Source organism: Melospiza melodia, chromosome Z (genome assembly GCF_035770615.1).
Source record: "Melospiza melodia melodia isolate bMelMel2 chromosome Z, bMelMel2.pri, whole genome shotgun sequence".
In the NCBI taxonomy this organism is placed as follows: Eukaryota; Metazoa; Chordata; class Aves; order Passeriformes; family Passerellidae; genus Melospiza; species Melospiza melodia.
Window position 1 is genome coordinate 81,860,032 of NC_086226.1, and position 24,673 is coordinate 81,884,704.

A 24,673-nucleotide genomic window follows, 5' to 3' on the forward strand; every position below is an offset into this window, starting at 1 on the left:
TCCGAATAATAAGGTGCATCACTCCCTGGCAGGGCACTTTGTGGTTCGGCTGGCTTAAACTAGGACAAAAAACCTCAATTCCTACAGCATTCTGCAGAGAGCAAAATGCAGAGAGGAATAACTTGAAATGTAGGCAGAGGGAAAAGCTCAGCACTCGACTGGAACTTTTATTTGGTGTTACATAAGAGAGAGATAATTATATCTAGTAATCTTCATGGCACACTCTTGAGTTTTAATTCACCCTAGATATTGGGATTATTATGATTCAGAAAACCCAACATTGATTTCTGCTTACTTATTGCTGATTGTGCATTTGAAATTTGCTGTGCGTTGTATTTTCCAATCCCTTCTTTCCCGAGAATCATCCTTCTTCCTATAGCACATTGCAAAGTCATAGAAACTGACTGCTTAAAAAATAAAAAGGTTAAAAACTCCATTAACATCAGAAGTATTTTTCATTATTGTTACTAGGAGCAGCTACAAGTATTTTAGATAAAAACAACCTCATTTTATAACACCTGAAAAAACACTTTTACCTACTCTTACAGAAACACCTGGAAAAGGGCAATAAAAAAAAACCAACAGATTCTTTGCAAGTGCAAAAAACATAAATATTTGAAAACTATAAATGTTAGAAGTCTCTCTCTACAGTTCACTTATGGCTGAACCAGTCCAGTTTCAGAGAGTCCCTCACAGTGAACAGCCTGGCCTGCAAGGACTTGCATCTCAAATCAAGGTGACTGTTTCAGAAAGTGTTAAAGATTGTTAGGACGTTAAGAAAATATCCTTTGCTTTCTACTTGTCCCTAAGTCTAGGCAGGGGAAAAAATCTCTATAGAATGTAATGTAATTGAGGAAGTCCCACTACCTCTCTGTGCTCAATCCACAAAAACTTTATTTACCTAAAAAAAAATTAATTTATGTCAAAACTACTGCAATAGTTCTACTAAAATAATTTCAGGAAATTAGCAGTATTTTAACATAGAGTGGAAATATCTGGATAATTTACTTTTAGATACCTATCAATAGCAAACATTAACTTCATTGCAGGAAACATGATTTTTGTTATACCTGACTCAGCTGGCATTTCAGTGATCCCCAAATTGATTTACACACCTTGTGAACTTTTGTGTTAGCAAATTCATGTCACTTCTATAAATACCTCTGGAAAGCTATGCAACACAAAGAGAGTTCCTCTGGAGAATTCCCTCACTGAAAGATGTTGTCTGGCAGCAGCAGAGGTGATTGCTCCTGGTAAGGTGTTTTGCTTTGCACATTCTGCAGTTACTTTTTAAAATAACCACAAACACGAGGAGGCAGGGACTGCAGCCTCTCCCTCCCTCCCTCCCTGTCTTCATCCACGGGCTCTCAAAAAAAAATTAACAAAAAACCACAAGAGCAGCTTCTCAGCTCTCTTTGAGAAGGACTTCTGCTATGACAGAGAACCCCCAACCCACAGCAGAAGGACTGAAGACAAAAGTATCTTACAAAAGTAAGGCTTTTCCCTGTTTTCCAGTAAGTTTTTGTTTCTTTACACCCCACTCTCCCAAGGCTGAGGAGGGCCTGTCTTTCTGGATAATCTCCTGCTGCACAAATGCTCCCAGGCACGCCCTGCGTTCCTGCTCGGCATCAGCAGATCCTGGCCCAGACACAGCTGCACTATCCCTGCTGTGCCTTGTCACCAAATGTGCCCCAACACCAGCAGCAAACCCAGCAGCAGCAGCACTCTGCATGCTCCCATCCTCACGCACTTCACCTGTTCTCCAGGAATTAAACAGCAGTGAATAAAACAGTGATTATCTGGCATGAGTACAAGAAGCCTCACACGGACAGGCAGAAAAGCTCCTCTGTTGACAGAGCAGGGCTCACCATCACTATCTGTCTGCACTGTGACCACAAGCATTACAGCCTGCTGAGGTTGTTCTGGACAGCACCAGCAGCCCAGTAATACCAAACCCACTTCCCCAGGCTTCACTGCAGTTCTTTTCTTCCACTGCATCCAGGTCTTTTTTCCCTTCCTTGTCAGAGCACAGTCTGAATGCTCCCTCGAGGGTGCAGACTAAGAGTGCACCTGGCACCAGCAGGAATTTGGTAATGGCTCATTCATTAATTCTCCCTGATGGCAATGGTCAGAGGTTTTCAGACCCACAGCAGAGCACTGGGTTCATAATGCTTCATAGATAAACACACACCTGCAGTCACACCTGGCAAGATTAATTTCCCTCTTCAGCTCCTCCAGCTCAGGGCAGTGCACTGCAGAGTCTGGGAGGAGAGGCTCCCACTGATCCCTGCTGTCAGAATGGCACAGTGTTTCCCTGATGTCCTGACACCTGGAGAGAATTGTTTGTTTAAAGTTAGCAGCTGCCTCTGACATGTAAAAAATCACCCCCTTTTCTGCAGTCCTTCAGGAAGGGGCTCAAACCCTGGATGAAACAAAGGGACAAACCTTCAGGGACAAACCCTGCCACCAAGCTGCTCCTGGGGCTTGCCAGGGGACCACAGCCCCCTCAGGGCTCCCTGCTAAGGCAGAGGCTCCTCTGGGCTGCAGGGCAGTGAGGCCCACAACACCACTGCATTATTTTCACAATGCTTCAGATTATGTGCTGAGGTTTAGGCATGTCAGCATCACTGTACATCTTCACAGCAATGTGTTTAGTAGGGTTACTTGCAGGGAAAACCCATTTGGATATTGTATTCCCCATACGAAATGTGGCCGTGGTAACTGGAAATTTAAAAATTGAGAAGCCCTTCTGAATTTTTTAGCTTCACTTTGCATTTGACAGAGCACTGGGGATGCCAGCTGCACACTCTGAATCGCCCCTTTCACTCACCCTTACAATACCCCAACATTATTTTTGGATTCAAGTCTTTCTCCAGACTGTGCCAGACAGGGGAAAGATCAGGAAGAAAGGGTGCTGTAAAAAACCAGTTAATTTTTAATGCATTATTATGGGAACAAGGGGAAAAGTCTCTCTATAGTAACCGCTGTCAGCAGTTGTCAGTGTTGACACTCAACTACATTTTCCCAACACACACAAATATATCTTTAGAAATAAATACAATAAAGGTGAAACACACTGTTTTATTTATAAAAAGTTACCTTATAATTTATCAATAATTTTTCATGTTTTTAAAACAAATTAGAACCAATCCCCATTAGGCAGTTTGCATTTAAGGAAAAGGGTGAAAAGGAAGGGATGTGGAGTGAGGAAATTACACATGATGCAGCATCTGTGATCTCTCAGAAAGCAAAAAAGTCAACTCAGTGCACCTGGAACTACACCCTGATAAAATCCATTAAGCTCCAGACATGTATTTTGCACCTCCAGTATCTTCCATCTTTAACCATGATTTGAGGATTAAAAACTGTCCTTTCTTTCATCCTCAGGCTCATACATATTTTTCCATTTCTGTAGTTCCTGAGAATCATTTATCTTCCACGCTTCAGCAAAGGACTTCATTTTTTTCCTGTGGGAGAAAAAAGAAAAAAAAAACCTAATCAAAATACAGACACATTTTTAAGTGAAGCACATCAAACCCTGAAAGTCCTACAGTCATCTGCAAAATTTTATATGCCATCCAAAATAGCACAGCCCAAAATGTTATGTGATCTTCAAACAGCCAGTTAATATTTTCTAAGATTCATGTTTCTGCTGTAGGTCAGCCACTAAATTAATTTCATAACTAACTTACAGCACCAGCAGCACTGACAAAACGATATAAACAAATGGAAGAACTACTTGTTAAAGGAAATAAACAGCATTGTAGTCAGCCCTGTTTAATTTTGATCATTCGGTGTGTACAAATTTGTATTTGTAGGACCATAACAGGAAAACACATTTTCAATACAAATGAGTGCACACATCCTTCCCGTGTCTTCTCAGCATTTTTTGATTTGTAAGAGCTGTGACAAATTACAAGACATTTAAAATGGGTTAAAGCACATTGCTGACGACAATGTCAATTGTCAAATGTCAAAAGTCAAAACTGGATGAAGTTACCCAGTGGATTTTCTTAAATAATATGAGGGTGATTTAAAAAAACAAGACCAGGCATCTGGCCCGTGGGTGTTGTGACAAGGGCAGTGCCACCCGCAGGTCCAGGTGTGGTTCCCCTGGTCTCCTGCTCCCACCTCACAGACCAGACCCACCCTCTGAACAGCACAGTTAGGACCCTGCTCCAGATTGGGTTTTTTTTAACTTTTGCCAATTACAGACTGATATTTCCAATTAGCATAAGCCACTGCATTATTTTTCCTGTAAACTGTCAAGTTCCTTCTAAAGTTTCTCTTTTGCTTTATTAAGAGGGGATAAAAAAGCATCGTTAAGCGCCGAGCGCTGCTGAGTTCCAAAGTTTGCACCTATAAATAATTAGTAGTCAAAATGTTCTCATGTAAAATTATCCTGTCAGGATTAGGTACAGCCATCAGACAACTAAGATCTTGATTCATTATGTTCCTATAGGGCTATTTGAATTTTGCTCATAGGACTGCCACGGAAAATAACAGCAGAAGAAAAAAAAAGAAACAGTGAAAACAGTTATGAATATCTAAACTGTGCACACAGTGTTGCAGGATTTACAAATCCATTATGCCACTTGATACACACAGGAATTTTCATAACTACTCTAATATATAAGGTACCAACACCCCTGAATGAAAACTGGATATCAGGGAAATATTAAAATCCCAAGACGTTTCAATAAAATTCTGAGTGTTTGTGGGGGCAATCAAAATAATTCACAAATATTTATTTTCAAGTTAAACCAGAAGAAGAATGTTCTTCTACACTTTGGTATGCAAAGACAATTTCTAGTTCCAAAGTAAGTAATAAATACTTTCTAAATTAAAGTCATTAGTATTTTCACTATCACCGATGAGAACATAAGTAGGTATTATAGAAGGAAATAATGAAAGAAAAAAAATCGCATTTGTTCTGACCTTTTCATGTTCACTATTCTCTCCAACTCCTTTGATTTGGAAGCTGCTTTCTTCAAGATTTCTTCAGGAATATCTGCCAGTTTGGCAACATTTAGCCCATAACTCCTTGCAGAGACTCCTTTAGTTATTTGATAAAGGAAAGTGATAAATTCAGGATTCTCTTCCACTTCAGATCCTAGAAACATAAAACCAAAATCAAAACCTCCTCTTTGTGGCAAATACTTAAGTCCCCTGTCCTGATCAGCTTACAAGGTAAGCAGATAATACAATATGAAGAATTATTTAGGGGAAAGGTTAATGGCAAAAAGCAATGGGAAGTCATTAAAGAAACACATTAAAATTTTTGCAATTATTCCATGAATAGGCCTTTCTGATGCCTCTTATAATTCAAGAACTGGGGCCATCACGTTTCAAAACAGTTTCAAAACAATCAGATGCATTTTTTCACTCCATAGAGCGCTAAATTTTGGAGCTGCTTGACACAGTAGGACGAGGGCACTGAAAGTACACGGTATTAAATTATGGAGCCCAGCTGAAATGAAATCCATGGGAGCTACAAAACACATCGTGCTCGTGAAGCCCCATAAATAGCAGGTGTTTCCAGACAGTGAGATCTTTCAGAGAAGGAGCTGCCATATGTTTGATCCCTAATCCCTCGTCCCTAATCCTTTGTGTTTGGCTGCTGTGGGAAGTTGGATGGTGGGATAGGTGAATCTTTCCCTACCCCAGCTCAGATATCCTCCTGAAACACGTGAAGGAATGCATGTCCACTTTTCAACACCCCTAAATGTGTGACTGGAGTGTATCACATTCAGGTGAGGTGTAAATCGTCACACTGACATCCTAGGATTGTAGCTTTTATAATTTCCATGTATTTGTCATCCTACAGTTCTTTAGTATGTAACTCCAAACTCCACATTCAGTGTCAGCTGCTGCTGTCCCATTCTGGGCAGACACCACAATTCCTCTCCAGGCCTGGCAACCAAGGGCACCTCACTGCCCCAGGGCCCAGAAATGCAAACAAAAGTGAGTTGGGTGAGCAAACTTGGGGTAAATGACTTCATTAGCTGAGGCTGGAATTGTTAGATTAGCCCAAATATGCAAATGGATCAAACATAAAAGTGTGAAAACCCATGGCCTGTTGTCCATTTTTGGGTGTAGCCCCTGCGGGAGGGTTTGCCTGCCCAAAATGTAAATGAAGGCCCTTTAATGAATATTACTGCTTTTTATTCCCTTCACTTTGTCTGGCCCCTGTTTTTAGGTAGCCCCAAAAGCATCAATAGCACGGAGGGATCCCTCAAACTGCTGGCAGCAGCCACTGGGGACTGCTCAGGCTGGGAGGGCAAGAAAAAGCATTTGGCAAGGTCTGAGTAGGAAAATGGCTAGGAACAGCTTTTTAGAAGTCTGGCTAGTTAGTCCAAAAAGGCATGAACATCAGAGTTACTTTGTGGCTGATGAGAGGAATGAGAAATTTGCCTTCACAGACAAGCTGTGGGTCTGCTGGTGGATAAAACCAGCACTGGGAGAGAAAAGAAACAATGGGAAGGATTCCACAGATGGATGAATGGAAAATAGATTTGCTTTTACAAATAAACTTTAGGATGGCTGATAAATGAAATTAGGCATTGAAAGGTGAAAGAAAGAGTGGGGAAGAAAAACCCCTGAATTCCATAAGAATTAAAAATGAAAAGGGAGGGTTGTGCATTAGAGGGAAATCTTTGGGATCAGGCATTCCAGGAAGTCTGAACCTCTCAAGTGCCTCAGCCAGTGGGGAAAGAGAGATGGGAAATGTGGCTGGGAAATTGGGATAAAAAGGAGGCTGCATCCTCCAAAAATGTGAGACACCCCAAGGGAATGGGGTCTCCCTTTATTCCAATAAAGTAAAGGACTCCTGTGTCTCCTTTTTGGGCATAAACCTCTGGTGTTTGTGGGTTATTTTCCTGGCACTGACCTGTGTGCTGTGTGCTGTCCTCCTCGCTGAGCAGGAAGGCCATGTGGTAGTTGCCCACGGCGCAGGGGTACAGCCGCTGCAGCTCGCACACCGACGGGTAATGGGTGACAAACAGCGTCAGGGCCTGCACCTGCAGCACACACACAGCACGCCTGGGCCTCACCCGTGCGCCCTGGGCTCAGCCTCGCCGACCTGCTGTCCTTTCCCCACACCCCTGAGGGGAAATGGCGTGGCCTACCCGCCCCACAGTGTGCCTCGAGTGTTGCGGTGTGACTTCAGGATTTACCTCACAAACCCCGTTCCTCCCATGACGATTCCCAGCCAGGTGTGTCAGGCTCTCCTTTCCCTTGCCCCCTCCCAGCACTGTCTGTCACTCCTGGCGTTCCAGACGGGCGTTGAATTCCAAAGATGCCCTCCACCCCTGGAGGACGTTGGGCCATCCAGGTGTCCTTTGTCCCTTTGTCCCTCCCCTCCTGTCCCTGCTTGGTGGCTCCCTGCCCCTTCCCTGCCCCTCTGCCCAGGGTTAAAGGAGCAGCAACCACGGGCTCAGGGAGTTCTGCTGGAGCTGGTGCTGCATTCAGAGGCCTGTGGGCCAGAATAAAGCTCTGGATCCAAACCCTCCATCAGAACCGACTCCTTTCCTTCACCATCGCCTTAAAGCTTCTCCACCAAGGGAAACCAGAGCTCCTCAAGCCTGGACTTGTCTCCACGTGCTCAGCTGCAGCATCCAGCCAGCCAGGTGTCTGTGGGGTGAAACACCACACACCCACCAGCCAAAGGTGTCTGTGGGGTGAAACACCACACACCCACAGCCAAAGGTGTCTGTGGGGTGAAACACCACACACCCACCAGCCAAAGGTGTCTGTGGGGTGAAACACCACACACCCACAGCCAAAGGTGTCTGTGGGGTGAAACACCACACACCCACCAGCCAAAGGTGTCTGTGGGCTAAAACACCACACACCCACCAGCCAAAGGTGTCTGTGGGGTGAAACACCACACACCCACCAGCCAAAGGTGTCTGTGGGGTGAAACACCACACACCCACAGCCAAAGGTGTCTGTGGGGTGAAACACCACACACCCACCAGCCAAAGGTGTCTGTGGGGTGAAACACCACACACCCAGCAGCCAAAGGTGTCTGCGGGGTGAAACACCACACACCCACCAGCCAAAGGTGTCTGTGGGGTGAAACACCACACACCCACCAGCCAAAGGTGTCTGTGGGCTAAAACACCACACACCCACCAGCCAAAGGTGTCTGTGGGGTGAAACACCACACACCCACCAGCCAAAGGTGTCTGTGGGGTGAAACACCACACACCCAGCAGCCAAAGGTGTCTGTGGGGTGAAACACCACACACCCACCAGCCAAAGGTGTCTGTGGGGTGAAACACCACACACCCACAGCCAAAGGTGTCTGTGGGGTGAAACACCACACACCCACCAGCCAAAGGTGTCTGTGGGGTGAAACACCACACACCCACCAGCCAAAGGTGTCTGTGGGGTGAAACACCACACACCCAGCAGCCAAAGGTGTCTGCGGGGTGAAACACCACAGTGCTGCTGTTTGGTTCAGCAGCAAGGGCCAGACAAGCCAAGGCACATCCTGTCTGGCTATATTGGTAATTATTCCCATACTCAGGCACTTACATCTCTGATGAAATGCTCCAGGGTGGCATAAGCAATGGCAATGCCGTCGTGTGTGCTCGTCCCTCGGCCCAGCTCGTCCAGGATCACCAGAGACCTCGAGGTGGCTTTTCTGATGATCTCAGCAGTGTCTGTCAGCTCCTCCATGAAGGTGCTCCGGCCTTTGTAGATGTTGTCTGCAGCACCCATTCTGCACCAGCACACAGAACACAAAAACTTATCACAAATGTCGGCTAATGCTGGAAAATAAATAATCATGGGCATGAAACCATTCTATTATGATCTTTGGTTGTTTGCTACAAACAGAGGAGAAGAATGCAGGCAGAACACTCATCTTCCAGAACAGTCTCCTAGCTCACACTTCTCCCACCTTCACAAACAGCACAAGGCAGCCTTCTTTTCCCCCCAAAAAGGGGGGAACCCTGGCACTTCAGACCAGTCAGCTCACAAGAATTCCATCAGAGGTAGCTGTGAAGGTGAATTTTACTCCTTTGGTTTAGTTCAGCCCTCTGTTCATAGGGGTTTCTAATGCTAACAATACCCAAAAGGATCCAATATGGCATTCCCACACAGAGTGGAAGCTCCTGTGAACCAGGTGTTTGTGCCTCCAAACAGCACAGCAGCCACCTCCTTCAGGCACTAACAAAATAGCCATTAGTTCCCCTAATTGCACAGGTACACAATCTTAACCAGCGTCCTTAAACAAGATTTAAAGGTATTTTAAGAGTTCTCTCCTCATTCCGTTGAAATACAACTCTTAGCAGCCTGCAGGCAGGTGAGCTCCACACACAAAATCCTCCAAATTTCTCTAGCTTTCATTCAGATCCATGCAGCCCTCAAACCCTATCTCAAATTGTGAATTTGTGGTCTACATGTGAGAAAGCTGTTGTTAGTACACCCTGGTTTTCCCCTTTCCTGCAGCTTTCCTTACCTGGGCAAGTAATACCCATTCTATACTGAAGAAAAAGCATTTCTTTTTTGCATTTCTGCTTTTGAATTACATTAATCACATTAGAGCATCCCTTCTGAGACAGGTCATCACAAGCATGCCACTGAGGAGAGACGTAAAACTGGATTTATTCACTCTTATCAGCCAATATATAATTACATACAAGCCACACTGATTCAAGGAAAACTAACTCATGGGTTTAGTATATTATATTTCCAAATTTAACAGCTGGCCACAACAGTAGTTAGAGCCAATCAGAACCTTTAAAGAGAAGCCCAATATAGTGGTTTCTTTCTCTGTCTTTTGCTGGATTTATCTCTATTGTAATTGCTTCTGTGACTTCCTGAGGCACCACCAAGATACAAATAATTTTATGAGGATGACTAAGAGCATTTGACTAAAACCAAGCAGGCTGGACCCAGTATAACTATGATTTGTATATGTTCTCTGGTCCCTGCCCTGAAAATCTGTCGTGGTATCATGCATAACTGCACAATAAGCAAATCTTCAGTTATAAATTAACTACTTTGGTTGGAGATGGGCATATGAGAAAAGTGAGTTTTTGTTTTATTGAGTGTGTGCTTAAACACACACACACACAAATTACACATACCCCAAAAACCAGGTGATTCTGGCCATAAGCTAATTCAACTGTACATTATTTTTCTCTGAATTAAGTGTATAACTCAGGATAATAAGGTTTTGTGAAATTAACATTTCATTAAGCCACTTACTGCTGTAATCCTTTCAAATGCTGGGTTAGGGATGATTTTGGTGAATTTCCCACAGTGCCCCCCACCACCCCTGTGCCCCTTTCCCAGCTTGGGTCAGGCACCAGGCCCTGCTGTAAAATCAAACAATCCCCCTTACTGCACAGATCCACAGAGAACAGGATAACTTAGACCTTTTTTAACACCGTTAACTGCAAATATATTAATCAGAATGACAAATACTTTTTATGTTTGAACAATCTCTGGCTCCTTAATGAACAACTTCAGTGTTAGCCTCCAACCTCACAATTACAGGCGTTATTATTTCCTCACTTCTTGCTTGGCTTTTCCTTACAGGGACAGCATCTCACAGGCTGTCTGTTGTGTGCCCGTGATGATTACACACAGAGCTTCCATTTTTCTCTGGGATTGCATCATTTCCACAGAGCCCACAAAATATTTTAGCCTGCTTTGTATCTAATTTGCATTCACAAAAATAATTTCCTGAACTTCCTCACTAAATGCTCAAGATACAAAGAGAAATTAGTATTATCTTTCCCTTGTTGTTAGAGACAGCTGGAGAAGAAGTCTTTCTTTCCAGCATTTGAAAATATTCAAATCCAACTCAGGCTTAACTACAGATTAAAAAAACAGTGCATTTTTAAATTACATAAAACCTCTTAAATGTTATCTTTTGAAAATTGATAAAATTGTTCTTTCTGCCTCTATCCTTTACCGTAGAAGAATTATACTTGTTTTTTGAACATACATACTGAGCACTGTTATCCAAGAAATAAGCAGGAATAATTGTTTTAGTGTGGATGACTGCATTTATAAAAGTAACAGATAATTTGTAGCAAGGCATTGCTCCTAACTTTGTGCTCTATTATTCCTGATACAGTAAAGTTGTTGAGTCACAAAAACTACTGCTTAAACAACCCTTTTTTGGGTTTATTTTCACATTTAAAACAGCCATAATAAACCCCACCAAACTTCTCCAGAACTCCTCAGTGCCTTGGAATCCACATTTTAATGCAGATCTCCTCCTAAATGTTTTTATACATGAAAACATTAAATTTTTCTTCTCCAGTCCTGCCCACAAGGAACATGCAGACAGGCAGCATGAGCAGCGTCTCTTTGGATCCATCACTCCTCAGCAGATGCAATTTGGCTGGAAAACACTTGTTTTAATGTCTCTTTGACAGCCAACCGAATCCTGCAAAATTAAAAGCTCTTCATCTTACGGTGTTCAACCCATTTATTATGCAAACTAAAAAAAAAAAAAAAAAGGGGGGGATGGATTTTCTGTTTTCAGTGCTCAGTTCAAGTAGCAAAGATTCCTGTCAAAAGCCTCAGAAAAAAACAGCAGAGAGGCAATGTTCTGTAATTTAATTTGCAGAGGGTAAGATATAACTGCACTGTCTCTCAAAAGAAGTTATCCCACATGCTCTTAGAGCTGGCTTGGGTTTGAGATCACAGTGAGGGCCCCAGGAAGTTCACTCCTCTCTTATTTCACTGTGCATCTCTCTCTCAGTTTGTGGAAATGAACAGGCAGCCCAGGAGCTCACAGTGGAAACATTCCACCGCGTGAATCCCAGAAAACAAGACTGCAAAGCCATTCTCTACAGCCTTATTTTCAAACATCTGCCAACAGCCCAGTGCTACTTACTTATTCCTACTCTATAGAATACTTAATGCTGGGGAAAAACCCCAAACTTTAACTACATTTTCCCATTGATTTTAGTAATATTCATCTGAGTTTAGAAGCTCACCTAAAATACTTACTGCAAAAATTGAACCTTTTGCAGAAGAATAAACCTAAGTCAAGAACAATTAACATGAAAAGAAAATTACTCTTTTCTCCAGGAATAAGGTGTAGAACACTCTCAGCACCAACAAAAATCCCTTTCCGTGATTCAAAGATAACACTGAGAACCCCATGAATAAAATAAATTTATAATGTAACTTTACAATTCCACTCACTCCCTCACACAAACCCCTCTGAAATGTCATTTCAAAGATCACTGCATTCGCACAGGAGTAATTTAAATTAAAATACCCAGTTTACAAGAAGGGAGGTCTAGACGTGCTGCTGCCTTGCATCCCACCCTTTTCCTGGCAGGGGCCTGCTCTCCACAGCCTGTCCGTGCCCAGCAGAGCAGTGTGGCCAGGGCAGTGGGCACAGGCAGCCCACCAGGGATGGGCAGGACACTGCAGATGTATTAAGCAATTCCTCAGGAGATTGCATGTGCAAATTTGTAACAGCTCACTGGCAAGAAAATAATGCTTCACACTCCCCCACAACCTACTGGTACATCATCATCTTCGTTTCCATCAAGATCCCACTGATGCAGACCAAAAACTGACAGAAAGAAAAATAATTTACAGAGGCTGTAATTACAGAATTAGGAAAAAAAAAAAAAAGAAGTATGATGAAGCATGGCTATCAGGATAGTTATTATTTTTGCATTATTCATGGGTGACTTCTAAGAAGCGTGCCAAGTTACATGGATGATGACAGGGAATCAAAGGATGCTCATCACATAAACCTGTTTCCAGTCTACATCCACACGTGCTCAACCATCTCTACAACTGCTTATCTGCAAATTTAAATGAAGAAATACCAATGGTATGTTACATAATTAAGGAGAACAGCTGTTGAGAAGCCTGACAGAATGCAAGCAATGTAAAATACATTTTTCTTTTGCACGTTATTGTAGATATGTGATGCTCTCGGTCACGGAGAGATTAATGAAGATATTAAATGACTCTGAGGGATAAAAACTTTGTATTATCCTAGAAAGAAAAGCGAGTCTAAAGTGATTTCAATACTCAGTTTCATAGTGGTTTCTAAATCTTTTTTCCCCCTTCTCAGTATCAGTAGGTAACTGAAGCAGCCAGAATAAATAATGACTGAAATCCTCCTTTCCTTCTAGGGCTGGCCCACAGGGGAATGCTGCACACACCAGCACGCCTGCCTTTTAAAAGAAACATTTCTAACAGGATTAACTTTCAAGATGTGAAGTGCATTGATTTTATTTTTTTTTTCCTGAAAGCCAGAGGGAAGAAGAACACCCACTCTATCTTTTCAAAAGCTTCAGCTGGACTGACAGGACAGGTAGGACAGAATCCCTGTGAGTCAATGCAGGCCCTGAGGGACCAGAAGCCACCAGCACCCCTCATCCCTCACTTCATGGACTAACAGAAACTCGGGTACTACAAAAGTTTATGTCATGCTACCTAGGGAGGAACACCCAGTAAATTTGCTTTCTGAAATTCAGCAGTGATACTCTCAGTAACATTTGGACTCGGTAAAAATACTTGTTACATTGCTTGGGGCAAATACATCACTGACTTTTAAATTATCAGTGAAAATGTTACTGGTGGTCAAGAGAAAGACCAGCTTGTGAGGGCAAACATTTTGCTGAAGGATAAATTATAGAACAGATAGTCAAATCAAGGTGTTTCTTTGAGAGTCAACACTATTAGCTTAAAGAAGGTGAAAAAACAGAGACAAATCAACATCTTCAAATATGCACAGGTTTGCACTCACTGCTTGGGACACCAGGGAGGGAACTCAAGGTAATTAAGTTAATGTGCATTTGTAGCTGAAGGATTGAGGCCAGGGGGGATTAAAGGGCAGGAACTATAGCAACAGAGTAGGGACAATGGCTGAAGCACTCGGCACAATCGTGAACTTTTCCCCTTTAGACCTGTGGGCAGCAAGGCCAATCCAATTCCACCTGTGACTGGGTCAAGCCGTAGGACAGGAGAGTTTGGGAAAGGGCGATACAAGCCCACTGTGAGCAGCTGGTCAGCTCGGCAGGCACGGTTCCTCGCCCCGGCCCTGCAGCTGCAGCCCTGTGAGTGCCCTGGGTGTGAACAGCGCCCTGCTCTGCCTCAGGTGCATCTCCAGGGCACATCTCAGCCCCGGCACACCAAGCGCTGCCTGCAGCCACGCTTCACCCAACAGCATGCAGGCACCCCAGAGGCTGTCTGCCTGGCGCAACACGGCAGTGCTCCATGTAGAAAAGATGCAAACCTCACACTGCAGAGGCATGTTTCTGTGAAATGAGCAGAGACATGAAACCAAATTAGCTACAGATACATGCACAGCCAGCCTTAACTTGTTCCTACAGAGCCACAGAACACTGTCAGAAGCAATTACAGCTCAAATGCACTGTGGTACGTCCAAGACACAACTTTTCTAGAAAAAACAGAACAAAATAATTCTTCAGTTTAACAACACTAACTACAACTTTAGCTTATTCCTTTTATTTTTTTAAATCCAAACCAAAGCTATCTCCACATGATAAAAAATGGTGCAATGTACTTAATACTGCACCCTGTTCTTCCCCAAAAGATGGGAACAATTTACCCCAGAGGTGCAATTACATGATTGATTGTGAGCATAAATGAAAGGCTTAAGTAATTCTTGTTACTCTGGCAGTAAACAAAAATACAATTAAGGAGGAACAAAATGAAGCAAATTACTGTGCCATAAAGAAGTAACATTTCTGAAAATTACTTCGGGGTTATTGACAGCTAAAAGTTCTGTTGGTCTGACTCATTGTGCTTTCAATACAAACAATACTTTCTTGGCATGTCAGTATGTAACATTCTCATGTGGACTTGCCATTCACTTGGGATTGCTTTGTGAGAACAGCTCCCTTCTTTTCTGCACAATAAATAAATCAATGTGCATGGCAGAACCACTAAGCTTCACCACATATATATAAAATAAACAAAGACCTGGAAAAGTACCTTTGATTTTTTAATTTCCTGACCATTATCTTTCAGAGTCTAACTACTCAGGCAAATTGAGAGACTTTCTTCTATTTGTTCTAATTTTTTTTTTTTCCAAAGGAAGATCTGAATGATTTAAACATTTATTTTCAGGTTTAAAGAACTTTTTAAAAATCCCCAAAGTTCTGGTCAAAACCAGGTTCTGTACAAACAAGTTGTTCAGCTGAGATAAACTCCTCCACAGTTTTGACTCAGCGATCAATCTCCTGGTGCTTTCTGTACACACCTGCAAAACCTGCCAAACACTGCTGTCACCTCCCCACTGGTTTCACAGCCTAGATTTTTCTGATTATGAAGAAGCAGTCTAGATGAAAGCCTTCGTTTGTCTGAGGTGTTGTGATTTTAACTGGTATTTCTAGGAAAAATTATCTTCATTACCTTGCCCTGTAAGCTTCAAATAAATCATTAAAGCTTAATAAAGAAATAAATGGAAACAAGGATTTTTTCAAATGTAGACTCTGGTCTTTAGAGTTTAAACCAGAAAAATTCACAAGTGGTATAAAAATGAGAAGCAATATTTGCCTATTCCTATGCAATTAGGATGATTTCTAATATTGGAGCTTGTTATTTACTTATTATTTTAAATACAACTATTTCCCCCTCTGTGCTTCTCTTGTGCAGCTCCCTTCTGATAAGCCAATGAAACTGGCTGAATGAAATTAAGTATAACGTGGTTTGCCTAGTTACAAAAAGTTGAGAATTCCTTTTCCCTGAAAGGTTGCATCAATGGAACAGTCACATCCATTAACACTTAGGAGTATTATTTTGCTTTTGTTCTTAGGTGATGTGCCTCAATGTGTTGCACAAACCACTTGGACAACATCTTCCACACAGTTTCCAGTTTGACAGAACGTTCTTTTCCCTGCTTCACGTACCCACTCCATCCTGTGCTTTCTGATTTTCTCAGGAATTCTTACAAAATATACTCTTAGCAAGCCCTGAAACATTTTAACCTCAAAGTAAATCTAAAAGCAATCTAAAGTAAGCCATTTTTTAAGTACCTTTCAGACTTCAATGAAGAAAAGAAAAAATAAAAGAAAAAATGAAATACAAGCATCCCAAGTCAGCTTGCAGGTATTCACACAATATTTGCTTTCCATCATGATTTCAAACCTTACTGAAATTTGTGATAATGCCATAGGTATGCACATTTCATCCAGTTAAAATGAAATGTTTGTCTACTTGTTTCTTTCAGCTCCACACACTTGTGAAACAGCAATAGGACTTTGTCAAGTTGTCAGAATTAAATAGCTGTAAATGTATTCAGGGAGGTAACACTCACAATACATCTATTATAAGGCCTGACCTTTTTGAGAGTAATTCCACCACTTACAGATCAGAAAAACAGACATTTTAATAAACCATAAAGTAGAAAATACTATGGCTTGTTTGGTACATGGCCTCTCCAGAAGTCTGGAGTAATGAGGACAGAGTTTCCTTGGGTTCTTTCCAGTTTCCTTTGAAGAAGTCCTCCATCTCTAAACTGTCCTCTAAGCTCTAAAAGCAATTCTTTCCAGCTATGGGGAAGAGGCTGAGGGCTCCATTCACCCTGCACAATCCTACAGGGACACAGCCACAAACACTCCCTTAGTTTCTGCCCCATAAATCTCTTTCAGGTGACAACAGTCAGGGCACAGGAAAAAATTGTGAGAGGATCCACAATGCCTGTAGGCGAATCATGCCAGAAATGTCACTTTGGGACACAAATGCCCCTTCCCCTTCCACCTCTGTGAGCCCAAATGCATGTGACTGTTGTGCCTCTCTGCTCACAGGATGATGGAGATGAGCAGTGCCAGGCACACCACTCGAGCAGGCATTCAAACACTGATTTTGCTTTTAATGCCATTATGCTGTCTTCCACGTGGGTTTTGTGAGGTTTATACCCCGTGAGGTTTGTGCAGCGCTCACAAACCTCAGTGGAACGGGCCACACCTGGTCTGAGTGGGTTTGAGACCGGCTGAACATCCCACCCGAGCAGCGGCACAGCAAGGGAAGCACAGCCCCCAGCTGGCAGAACAGCACCGCGTTCCCTCCTAGAGGGACTCTGAGGAAATGTCCTGGCTGCTCCAGCGGCTTCCCAAAGATAGAAAGAGACTGAATCTCATCAGTGTCACCACGTTCAGCCAGGTGTACGTATAAGTAATACTGTGGGAACCACAGAATCAGAGGGGTTTGGGAAAGCTGCAAAAGGCAGGCCCCAGAGACAGCAGAACTGTGATGGGAGCCAAGCAGCCGCCATGAGATTGGGCAGCAGGAAAATTATTTAAAAAGTAGAAAAGCAAGGGCAAATAGAGCAATGGTCTGTGTATTAATGCTTGTCTAGAATAACTCCCCAAGCTACAGAAAAGTTTATCTAGCAAGATATTAGGAAGGTTGAAGCTTAATAATGGAGCTGTGTGCATTGTGTTTGAAGGCTCACAAGCAGGTATTGCATTTGAAATAAGCAAGCATTGTTTAACCAAAGGTACCTGTGCTCATAGTGGTTGGACAGAACTACTGTCAATATGGAATATACACTGTACAGATATAAATACTGTCAGTGTGCTTTTGCTTTGTGTGATTGGTCACAAAACTCATAAAGTGAGTTGTGACATTGAGTTCTGTGTCTGCTGCCTGGGATGTGAGCTGCTGGCACCTTCCATTGCCATGGCCATGGAGTGAGAGTGATGCTGGAAAATCAAACAGCTCAAGGCAGTTCCCAACAGCCCTGTCCTGTTTGTGGTTTGTGCAGAGACCCTGGCTGGTGATATAATACCATTTTTTCTTTAACCTGGAATGAACAGTAGGGATAAAACATGCATGGTCACTCTGTCCAAACACTGGGGAGGGCAGGAGAAGAGTGCTTTCCTCACACCAGTTCTGCCTCTTGGAAAAGGATTATCTCATGGGCACTTCTGGGTGTGTGTGACCGAGTTCACAGGGCCTCTTGGATGAGGTAAGAGAGCAGGATCTGACTCCATGTTTCAGAAGGCTGATTTAGTATTTTATGATATATATTACATTAAAACTAGACTAAAAGAATACAAAAGGTTTCATCAGAAGGCTGGCTAAGAATAGAAAAGGAAGGAAATGATAACAAAGGTTTGTGGCTGGGGCTCTCTCTCCAAGACAGCTGGGCTGTGATTGGCCATTAATTATAAACAACCACATGAGCCCAATCACAGATGCACCTGTTGCATCCCACAGCAGCAGATAATCAATGTTTACATTTTGTTCCTAAAGCCTCAGCTTCTCAGGAGGGAAAATCCTAAGGAAGGGATTTTCCATAAAAATGTCTGTGACAGGTGTGTTCACCACCTGAGCTGTGTCACCTCAGTCACAGCTGGGAGGACACAGCTGACACTCCCATAGACCTCAAACGCAGTTTTGAACAGGACTTTCACTTGGAACGGCTCTCAGTTCTGTTGTTCCTTGAAGTGATCAAAATCCCCTCCCTGTACTGAACCCATAAACTAACTCAGAAAAGCCACTCCAAGGCACAAGGTGGGACTGGCCCTTGGTGGCTGGAATTTATGTGACCCAACTAAGGCCATTGGTGAAGGGGATGAAACTCCTCCACTATTTCAGTGCTCAGCTGCCCAAAGATTTCTGTGCTCTGGTTTTAATTGAACAGACTGCTTTTACACATGTTCTACATCATTATACAAGAACAACGGATTATAAAATACCAAAACGGTGATGTAACTTCAGAGCTGGGACAGACAGACCCAGGATTCCATCGTGGCCATGTCTGTCCGAGGGACTCTGTATACAGATGTGTAATACAAGCTACAATTAAAAAACATCCCTCCCTAGCCAAGGTGAGCAATCACCATCTGCTTACACAACTTTTTCATATATATAAAGGAATCTGAAACAAGCAAGCACCTCCATTGCAGACTCAGCAATTAAAGACGTCCCTCCAAGCTAAAAATACATCTAAATCATCTGTTACAAGGAGAAAATGCAGAAGAAAGTTCTTTACACCTGAATACAGATCCTGTGATGTGAAGGAACCATCCTGCACTGTCAGCCCCCTCCATCCCTGCCTTCTCTACATAGACTACAGACAATTCCAGGTGTGTTGGATACCATGAGGATTAAAGTCAATGCTTTAACAGCATTTCCAGCCTGGCGGGGATGAAACCTCACTGCAAGGTGTGGGTCACTGTAGTGACTGTGCCAGCTCCCTGGAATAAGTGAAAATAGTTCTTATTTCAACACAGGAAGAGAAATCCAGGCAGGTAAGTGCTCTAGGAAGGAAATTACTCTGTCCCTGTACCATCACCTGGCGCTGGCAGGGGTTGCTCTCCTTGACACGATTCTTTCTGATGGCAGCCTGTGATGTCCAAAAATTGATTCTTAAAGTCTGGAAGGCACTTGGTAACCTGAACTGCTAATTATCTTGTTTATTTGAAGACATCTTGCCTTCAAAGTGCTGTAGCATTCTCCCTCTCCCTCCCAATTTGGAACATGGACTCCCATGAACAGCTACTGTTGGCCCACAGGAAAGAGGACAAAGCCTCCTAGCAGTGGGAAATTCTATCAATAATTGATTAGAAGAGGGACCTCTGCAGAGGTCAGCTTTATTCAACCACCCCTCCCCAGGGCATGATTAGGCCAGCAGAACTCCTGTCATTAATTCCTCCACACATGGATGTCCACCCTTGCTTGGTCTCCCTGCTCACACACACACAGAGCATAATAATTCCAGTGTCTGATTGACTGTATTAGAGCTAACAAAAACTGAGGGTTGGTTGTAGAGTGGAAAACGAGCCTGTTTACTGCAAGTAGAAACTTGGATGGGAATTTTCCAACATCAGAGAATCAAATATCCAAATCCCATTAAAAGTTAATATAGATGGGATGTCAACCTCTTCAAAACCCTTCTAAATTTTTTAAATATAATGCCACTGATTAGGTTGAAATTCTTTAAGAAAAGATTACAAGAAAACATTATCCCCTTTGGAGAAGGGAAAAAAAAGAAAATACTAACCAGCCAACATCCTCAAAATCCTGGTTCCTCCCCCTAATTTGGGCTAGGCTCAGAACTGTTCCTGTCTTACCTACCCAGTAGTGAAGAAAGATCCACTCCATCTTTTGCAATTCCTCTTGCATCTTTCAAAACATTTGGTGTAATCCAGTATGTAAAGTCAATTTAGAGATGCTATCCCATATAAGCACAATATATCACAAGGAATAACCATAGTAGCAACCTTTCAATTTCCATGGAAACCCTACTTGGAAAACAAGACACAAATCCTGGGGATACAAATCCCTTAAACCTATACAAATTCACTCTTGGAAGATGCAGTCTACAAACCAAAAGAGGCACTGGAGAAAGGTTTATCATGAACTCTTGCTCACCCTGGTGCAAAGAATCCCTCACAGAGCCAGCCTGTACAGCATCACTGGCTGATCCCTCCCTGCATCCTTCCCTGCATCCCTGAGCATCCCTCACTCTCTCTCCTGCAGGGGTACCACACCAACAGCATCCCCCAAAACACCACCACAGCAGCGATGCAAGCACCTTGGAGACTGACACCTTCCCATGGTAAGGTTTTGAAGTATTAAAAATGCAGTTTTAAAATGAAGTAATAAAAGTGAAGTTATCAGCAACAAAATGGAAATTCGCACTTTTTTCCAGCGAGACCTTGTGGCCTGGGGTGGCAGTGCAGAAAGGAGGTCTACATAGCTGTTATCATAAAAAAAAATTAAAGCCTAACAATAAAAAAAAATCCAAACAAAATTAACCCGCAAAACGAAGCACAGCAGGTGAAGCCAAAAAAAAAACCCCAAAATTGGGTGGGAGTTAAGAGAAAGTCTCTGATCTCTTCCAGGTCATTCTCTACCAGAGGAGAGGACAGAGCAAAAGCTGAGGCTTTAGAAAAAAGCATCAAACCTCAAGCTTTTTGTGGCAGTTGGTTTATTGATTCTTTCCTTAAACCAGGCATTAAAAACTATTTCAAGGGTAACTTCATATGGCTGAGAAATTCCCTGAATGCAACACCACATTAACCTGCCTGACAGACTTAGATAGTTTAGGACCTCTGCCAGAACCCCGAAAAAAACCAAAACCTACCCCAAAAAAAACCCCAAACCAACCAAAAGTGAGGTGCCTCCTTGAATGATCTCTCTATACCTTGAGCAGAATCTTCTACCCCATTCCTTTTCTCCTTTTTTTTCCTCGTTTCCTTTTAACTGATGCACGACTACTTCTATCTTAAAAATTATTATCAATTTTTTCCTGATTAATATTTAATCAATTAGTTTACTCTTAATTGCTGGTGTAATTACAAGAATTTCAGTAATTCTTCCACATATTTGACACATATCACATTAAATGGGGAATGGCACATCCAGCTGAACTTCCAAACGTAATATAGCCAAGGGAAAAAAAAACCTATCCCTTGTGTTAATATGTGACTGGGCTACAAATTAAATGGTCTGAAACCTCACAGAGTAAAAAACACACTGTGACTGCTTACCTCTAAGTCTGAAAGCAGAAGTTTTGCCTTTGCCCACACTATGAGAAAAGTACTTGGGTTTTATTCTAATACAGAGAGAAGTTAAGTAGAATCAGGCAAATACACTGGGGAACAAGTGGAACACAGATAAAAATCCAATTTATTCTCTTTCAAGCAGGCCCAAAACAAAACATTTCTCCCAATGACTGTGTCATATTTCTTAGTATTTTTTGCAGAAATCATTCTTTTGCAATGACAGTCTAGGAAAAGCAGAGGAAAGCAGACACTCAGCTTGAGTGTGTGCATTATTAGAATTTAAGGCAGTGAGAATCCAAGTGAAGTACTCCATGTCCAGCTACAAACCCCAGAGGAAGACAAAAATAATGCCCAAATTCTCAGTGGTGCTGTAATGCCCCTCCTGTACCACAAACCAGGTCCTGTGCATCTCTGTGTCCCCACAAGAAATGCTCACCCCACCAACCAGCTCATTACTTCCAACACAGGGTGGGGAAAAAAGTGAAGCATTTTGAATTCTCACCTCGAGTCACTTCTGGGAAGAGGACACAAATGGTTTGCTGCTGTGCTTGGCACAGACCTGCACCAAGGTGGGATCTTCGTTTGGTTTTGTCGTGACACAGCGGAAAGTACAAACACAACACTTTTGTAGGATGAAGCAATTGCAGGTGAGTAGCACCTCAGATTGATTAAAAGTTACCTCTGGAATGCACGCCGGCATCACAGAACAGGAATTTCCAGAAATTCCACCTTAGGCACCTGATTGCTGTGAAACTTATAACCACGCATGATAATCCACCTCAAATACCACTGCTAACACAAGACTTTGACTAATTAAAGTAATTTCTGAAGAAAAAGGGGGGAAATCAGGCAATAAACCCCAGCAATATTAGATTATAATATACAGAGTTGTGACTCTACAGATAATTTTTACAAATTACTCAGCAATGTCTCAAGAATGAGATAGTGAAATAAACTGTCATTATTCATTCTTAAAAGGACATCAAGTGAGGAGTAAGTGTGTTTAGGACTGATAGTACAGGAAGGAGATTAGGTGTGAAATATATGCAGCCCAAAATTTTCAGTCTGTAATATTGTGAGTGTATACAACAGAGCTTCAGAGCAGAAATTGTGACATGATTTTAAAAGCTGACAACATTCATTTTAGGGGAAACATTTGGCCACCGCCCAGCAGCATAAATGTGGCTGAAATATCCATTCAGGCAGGTAAGCTAGATACCTGGATGTTAATCAAGACAGACACATTAAAATTTTTACCCCTTGAAGATTCAAAGATTACAAAACAAGTACCATAGCTCACCAAATAACTGAAATCAAAACCTAGCAATGAACCTAAAGTGCCTCTAAAATGAAAAAAAAAAAAAAAAGGAAACTTCAGGCATAAATTTTCAAGTTGTAAATGAAAAACTAAGTTATACTTTGATACACACACCCTCTGCCACAGCAGCATTTCCAGTTTTGAGAGGTTACCTGGTAAAAATTCCATCCACAATGCCAATTGAGGCCTCTTCTGCAGGAACAAAAGAGCCAATCTGTGCCATGACTGTGATCAGTGCCACTTGCTTGATGTAGGAGCTCTTCCCTCCCATGTTGGGCCCAGTTATTATCATGACCCTTTCACCATCTCCCTGGAAACACAAAACAGTGGTGAAATACACTGCCCTGCACATGGTGCTTCTATCAGGAAGTATGGTGTGCTCTCCAGTCTGAGCTCTCACTGTCAAATGGGAAGATCTGGATTTTATACTCATAACTGTCTGGCTGGGTATGACAGAAGGGCATTCTGAGTGGCTACAAGAAGGCATCAAGACATTCCTGAGTCTGGCAGTATTTGACTGCAACACAGATGCTGTGAGCAGACCATGCCCAAACTCCATCAGTGTCTCTCATCATTAAAACCAGACCCAAGCAAATGAGATCAGATGCAAGAACTCAGCTGTGAGACTGCCCACAGTACTGCTATGCGTCTGCAGCTCCACAATGAAATTGTGTTCCTCAAGTGCAAGACAACTGCTGATACAAAATTAAAACTTGTCAATGAACCTGTAAAGCTTTCTCACAGCCCGAGTCGAGACCAAGAGCTTGAGTTATGCAAGGACATCAAGCAGCTAGAGTATCCCAGGGGTGCATCTGATGAAATGCACCAAGAGATGATCTGAAGGGAAGCCAGCAGTCTGCACTGCCCCGTGGGAGAGACAAGGAGACAGGACAAGCTGTGCACAATGACATTAGTCACACCACGTGGGGAGCTTGGCACTGATCAGGCACTGTGGTTACAGCAACCAACAAATCTCCATGCAGCAGGTCTCAGAATCCTCACAGACTTGGGTTTCAGACTGGGCTCTCATTCTGTTCACAGGAACACACACAAAACACAGCCAGCACTGTCATTTATGTTATAAATCAGGTATCGGAGAAGACACAGGACATCAGTATTTATATCATGCAAAAAGCTGATCTGCTTTTGCAAAAAAAAAAAATCCTCAACCATACAGAAGTCACAATGCAGTCAAAATCTAAACAATGCCATTATTGGGAATAAAAGATTGCATGTAATGAAGTGCACATGACTACATGAGAACAAATTTCGAAACATTCCAGCCTCCAAAGTGTAACTCAAGACTTTGCCAGGGCTCAGCACAACAGAATTTACAGATACTCCAACCCAGAATGCTAGGATCCATGAATTTTTGGCATGTGTCTGGTGTCTGTCCAGGCTCCCTCCAGCCGTGCTGTGGGGCTGATGCTGCCCTGCCAGGGCTCTGGTTCTCACCATCTGCTGCAGCACCAGACCACAGGACCCCTCTGTCCTCACAGCCAAAATCCCACCGGAATCCACGGCTGAAGAAAACAATTCTAAAACAACCCCCAAATGTTTGAGGAGAACAGGGGGAATGGAAAAATAAGCTGTTTATTTCAGGGGATTAAGGAAAAAAAAAAGCTTTTCCTCAAGTTAGATATTTGACAACATTTCAGCTGACAACATGACAGGAGATGTATTTTCCTGCTGATTCAAACACATCAGTTGAAAACTGGAGATGCCTTAATAAACTGGTTCCCACCCACCTCTCTCAAGAAAAAGAGAACTCAAAGAACTGTAGAAGCAAAAGTGATTCTGCCGTGATCACTTGGTTTTGTAATATTCAGTATTTAGAAAGCCAGCATAAGAATGGGACTAAAGAGGGAAA

At 42.6% G+C, this 24,673-nt stretch overlaps 1 protein-coding gene across 2 annotated transcripts in view; it reads right to left on the minus strand.

Moving 5' to 3' along the window:
* Positions 1-3,067: 3,067 nt before the first annotated feature.
* Positions 3,068-24,673, minus strand: part of MSH3 (mutS homolog 3) — a 93,476-nt gene continuing 71,870 nt past the window's right edge. For both annotated transcript variants that reach the window (XM_063181036.1, XM_063181035.1), the window contains 5 exons: positions 22,956-23,113; positions 8,542-8,728; positions 6,890-7,019; positions 4,939-5,113; positions 3,068-3,467 (listed from right to left, as the gene is read on the minus strand). In XM_063181036.1, the coding sequence (XP_063037106.1) occupies positions 3,359-3,467; positions 4,939-5,113; positions 6,890-7,019; positions 8,542-8,728; positions 22,956-23,113 (759 nt within the window). In that variant the 3' untranslated portion in view covers positions 3,068-3,358. The remainder of the gene's footprint in view (positions 3,468-4,938; positions 5,114-6,889; positions 7,020-8,541; positions 8,729-22,955; positions 23,114-24,673) is intronic.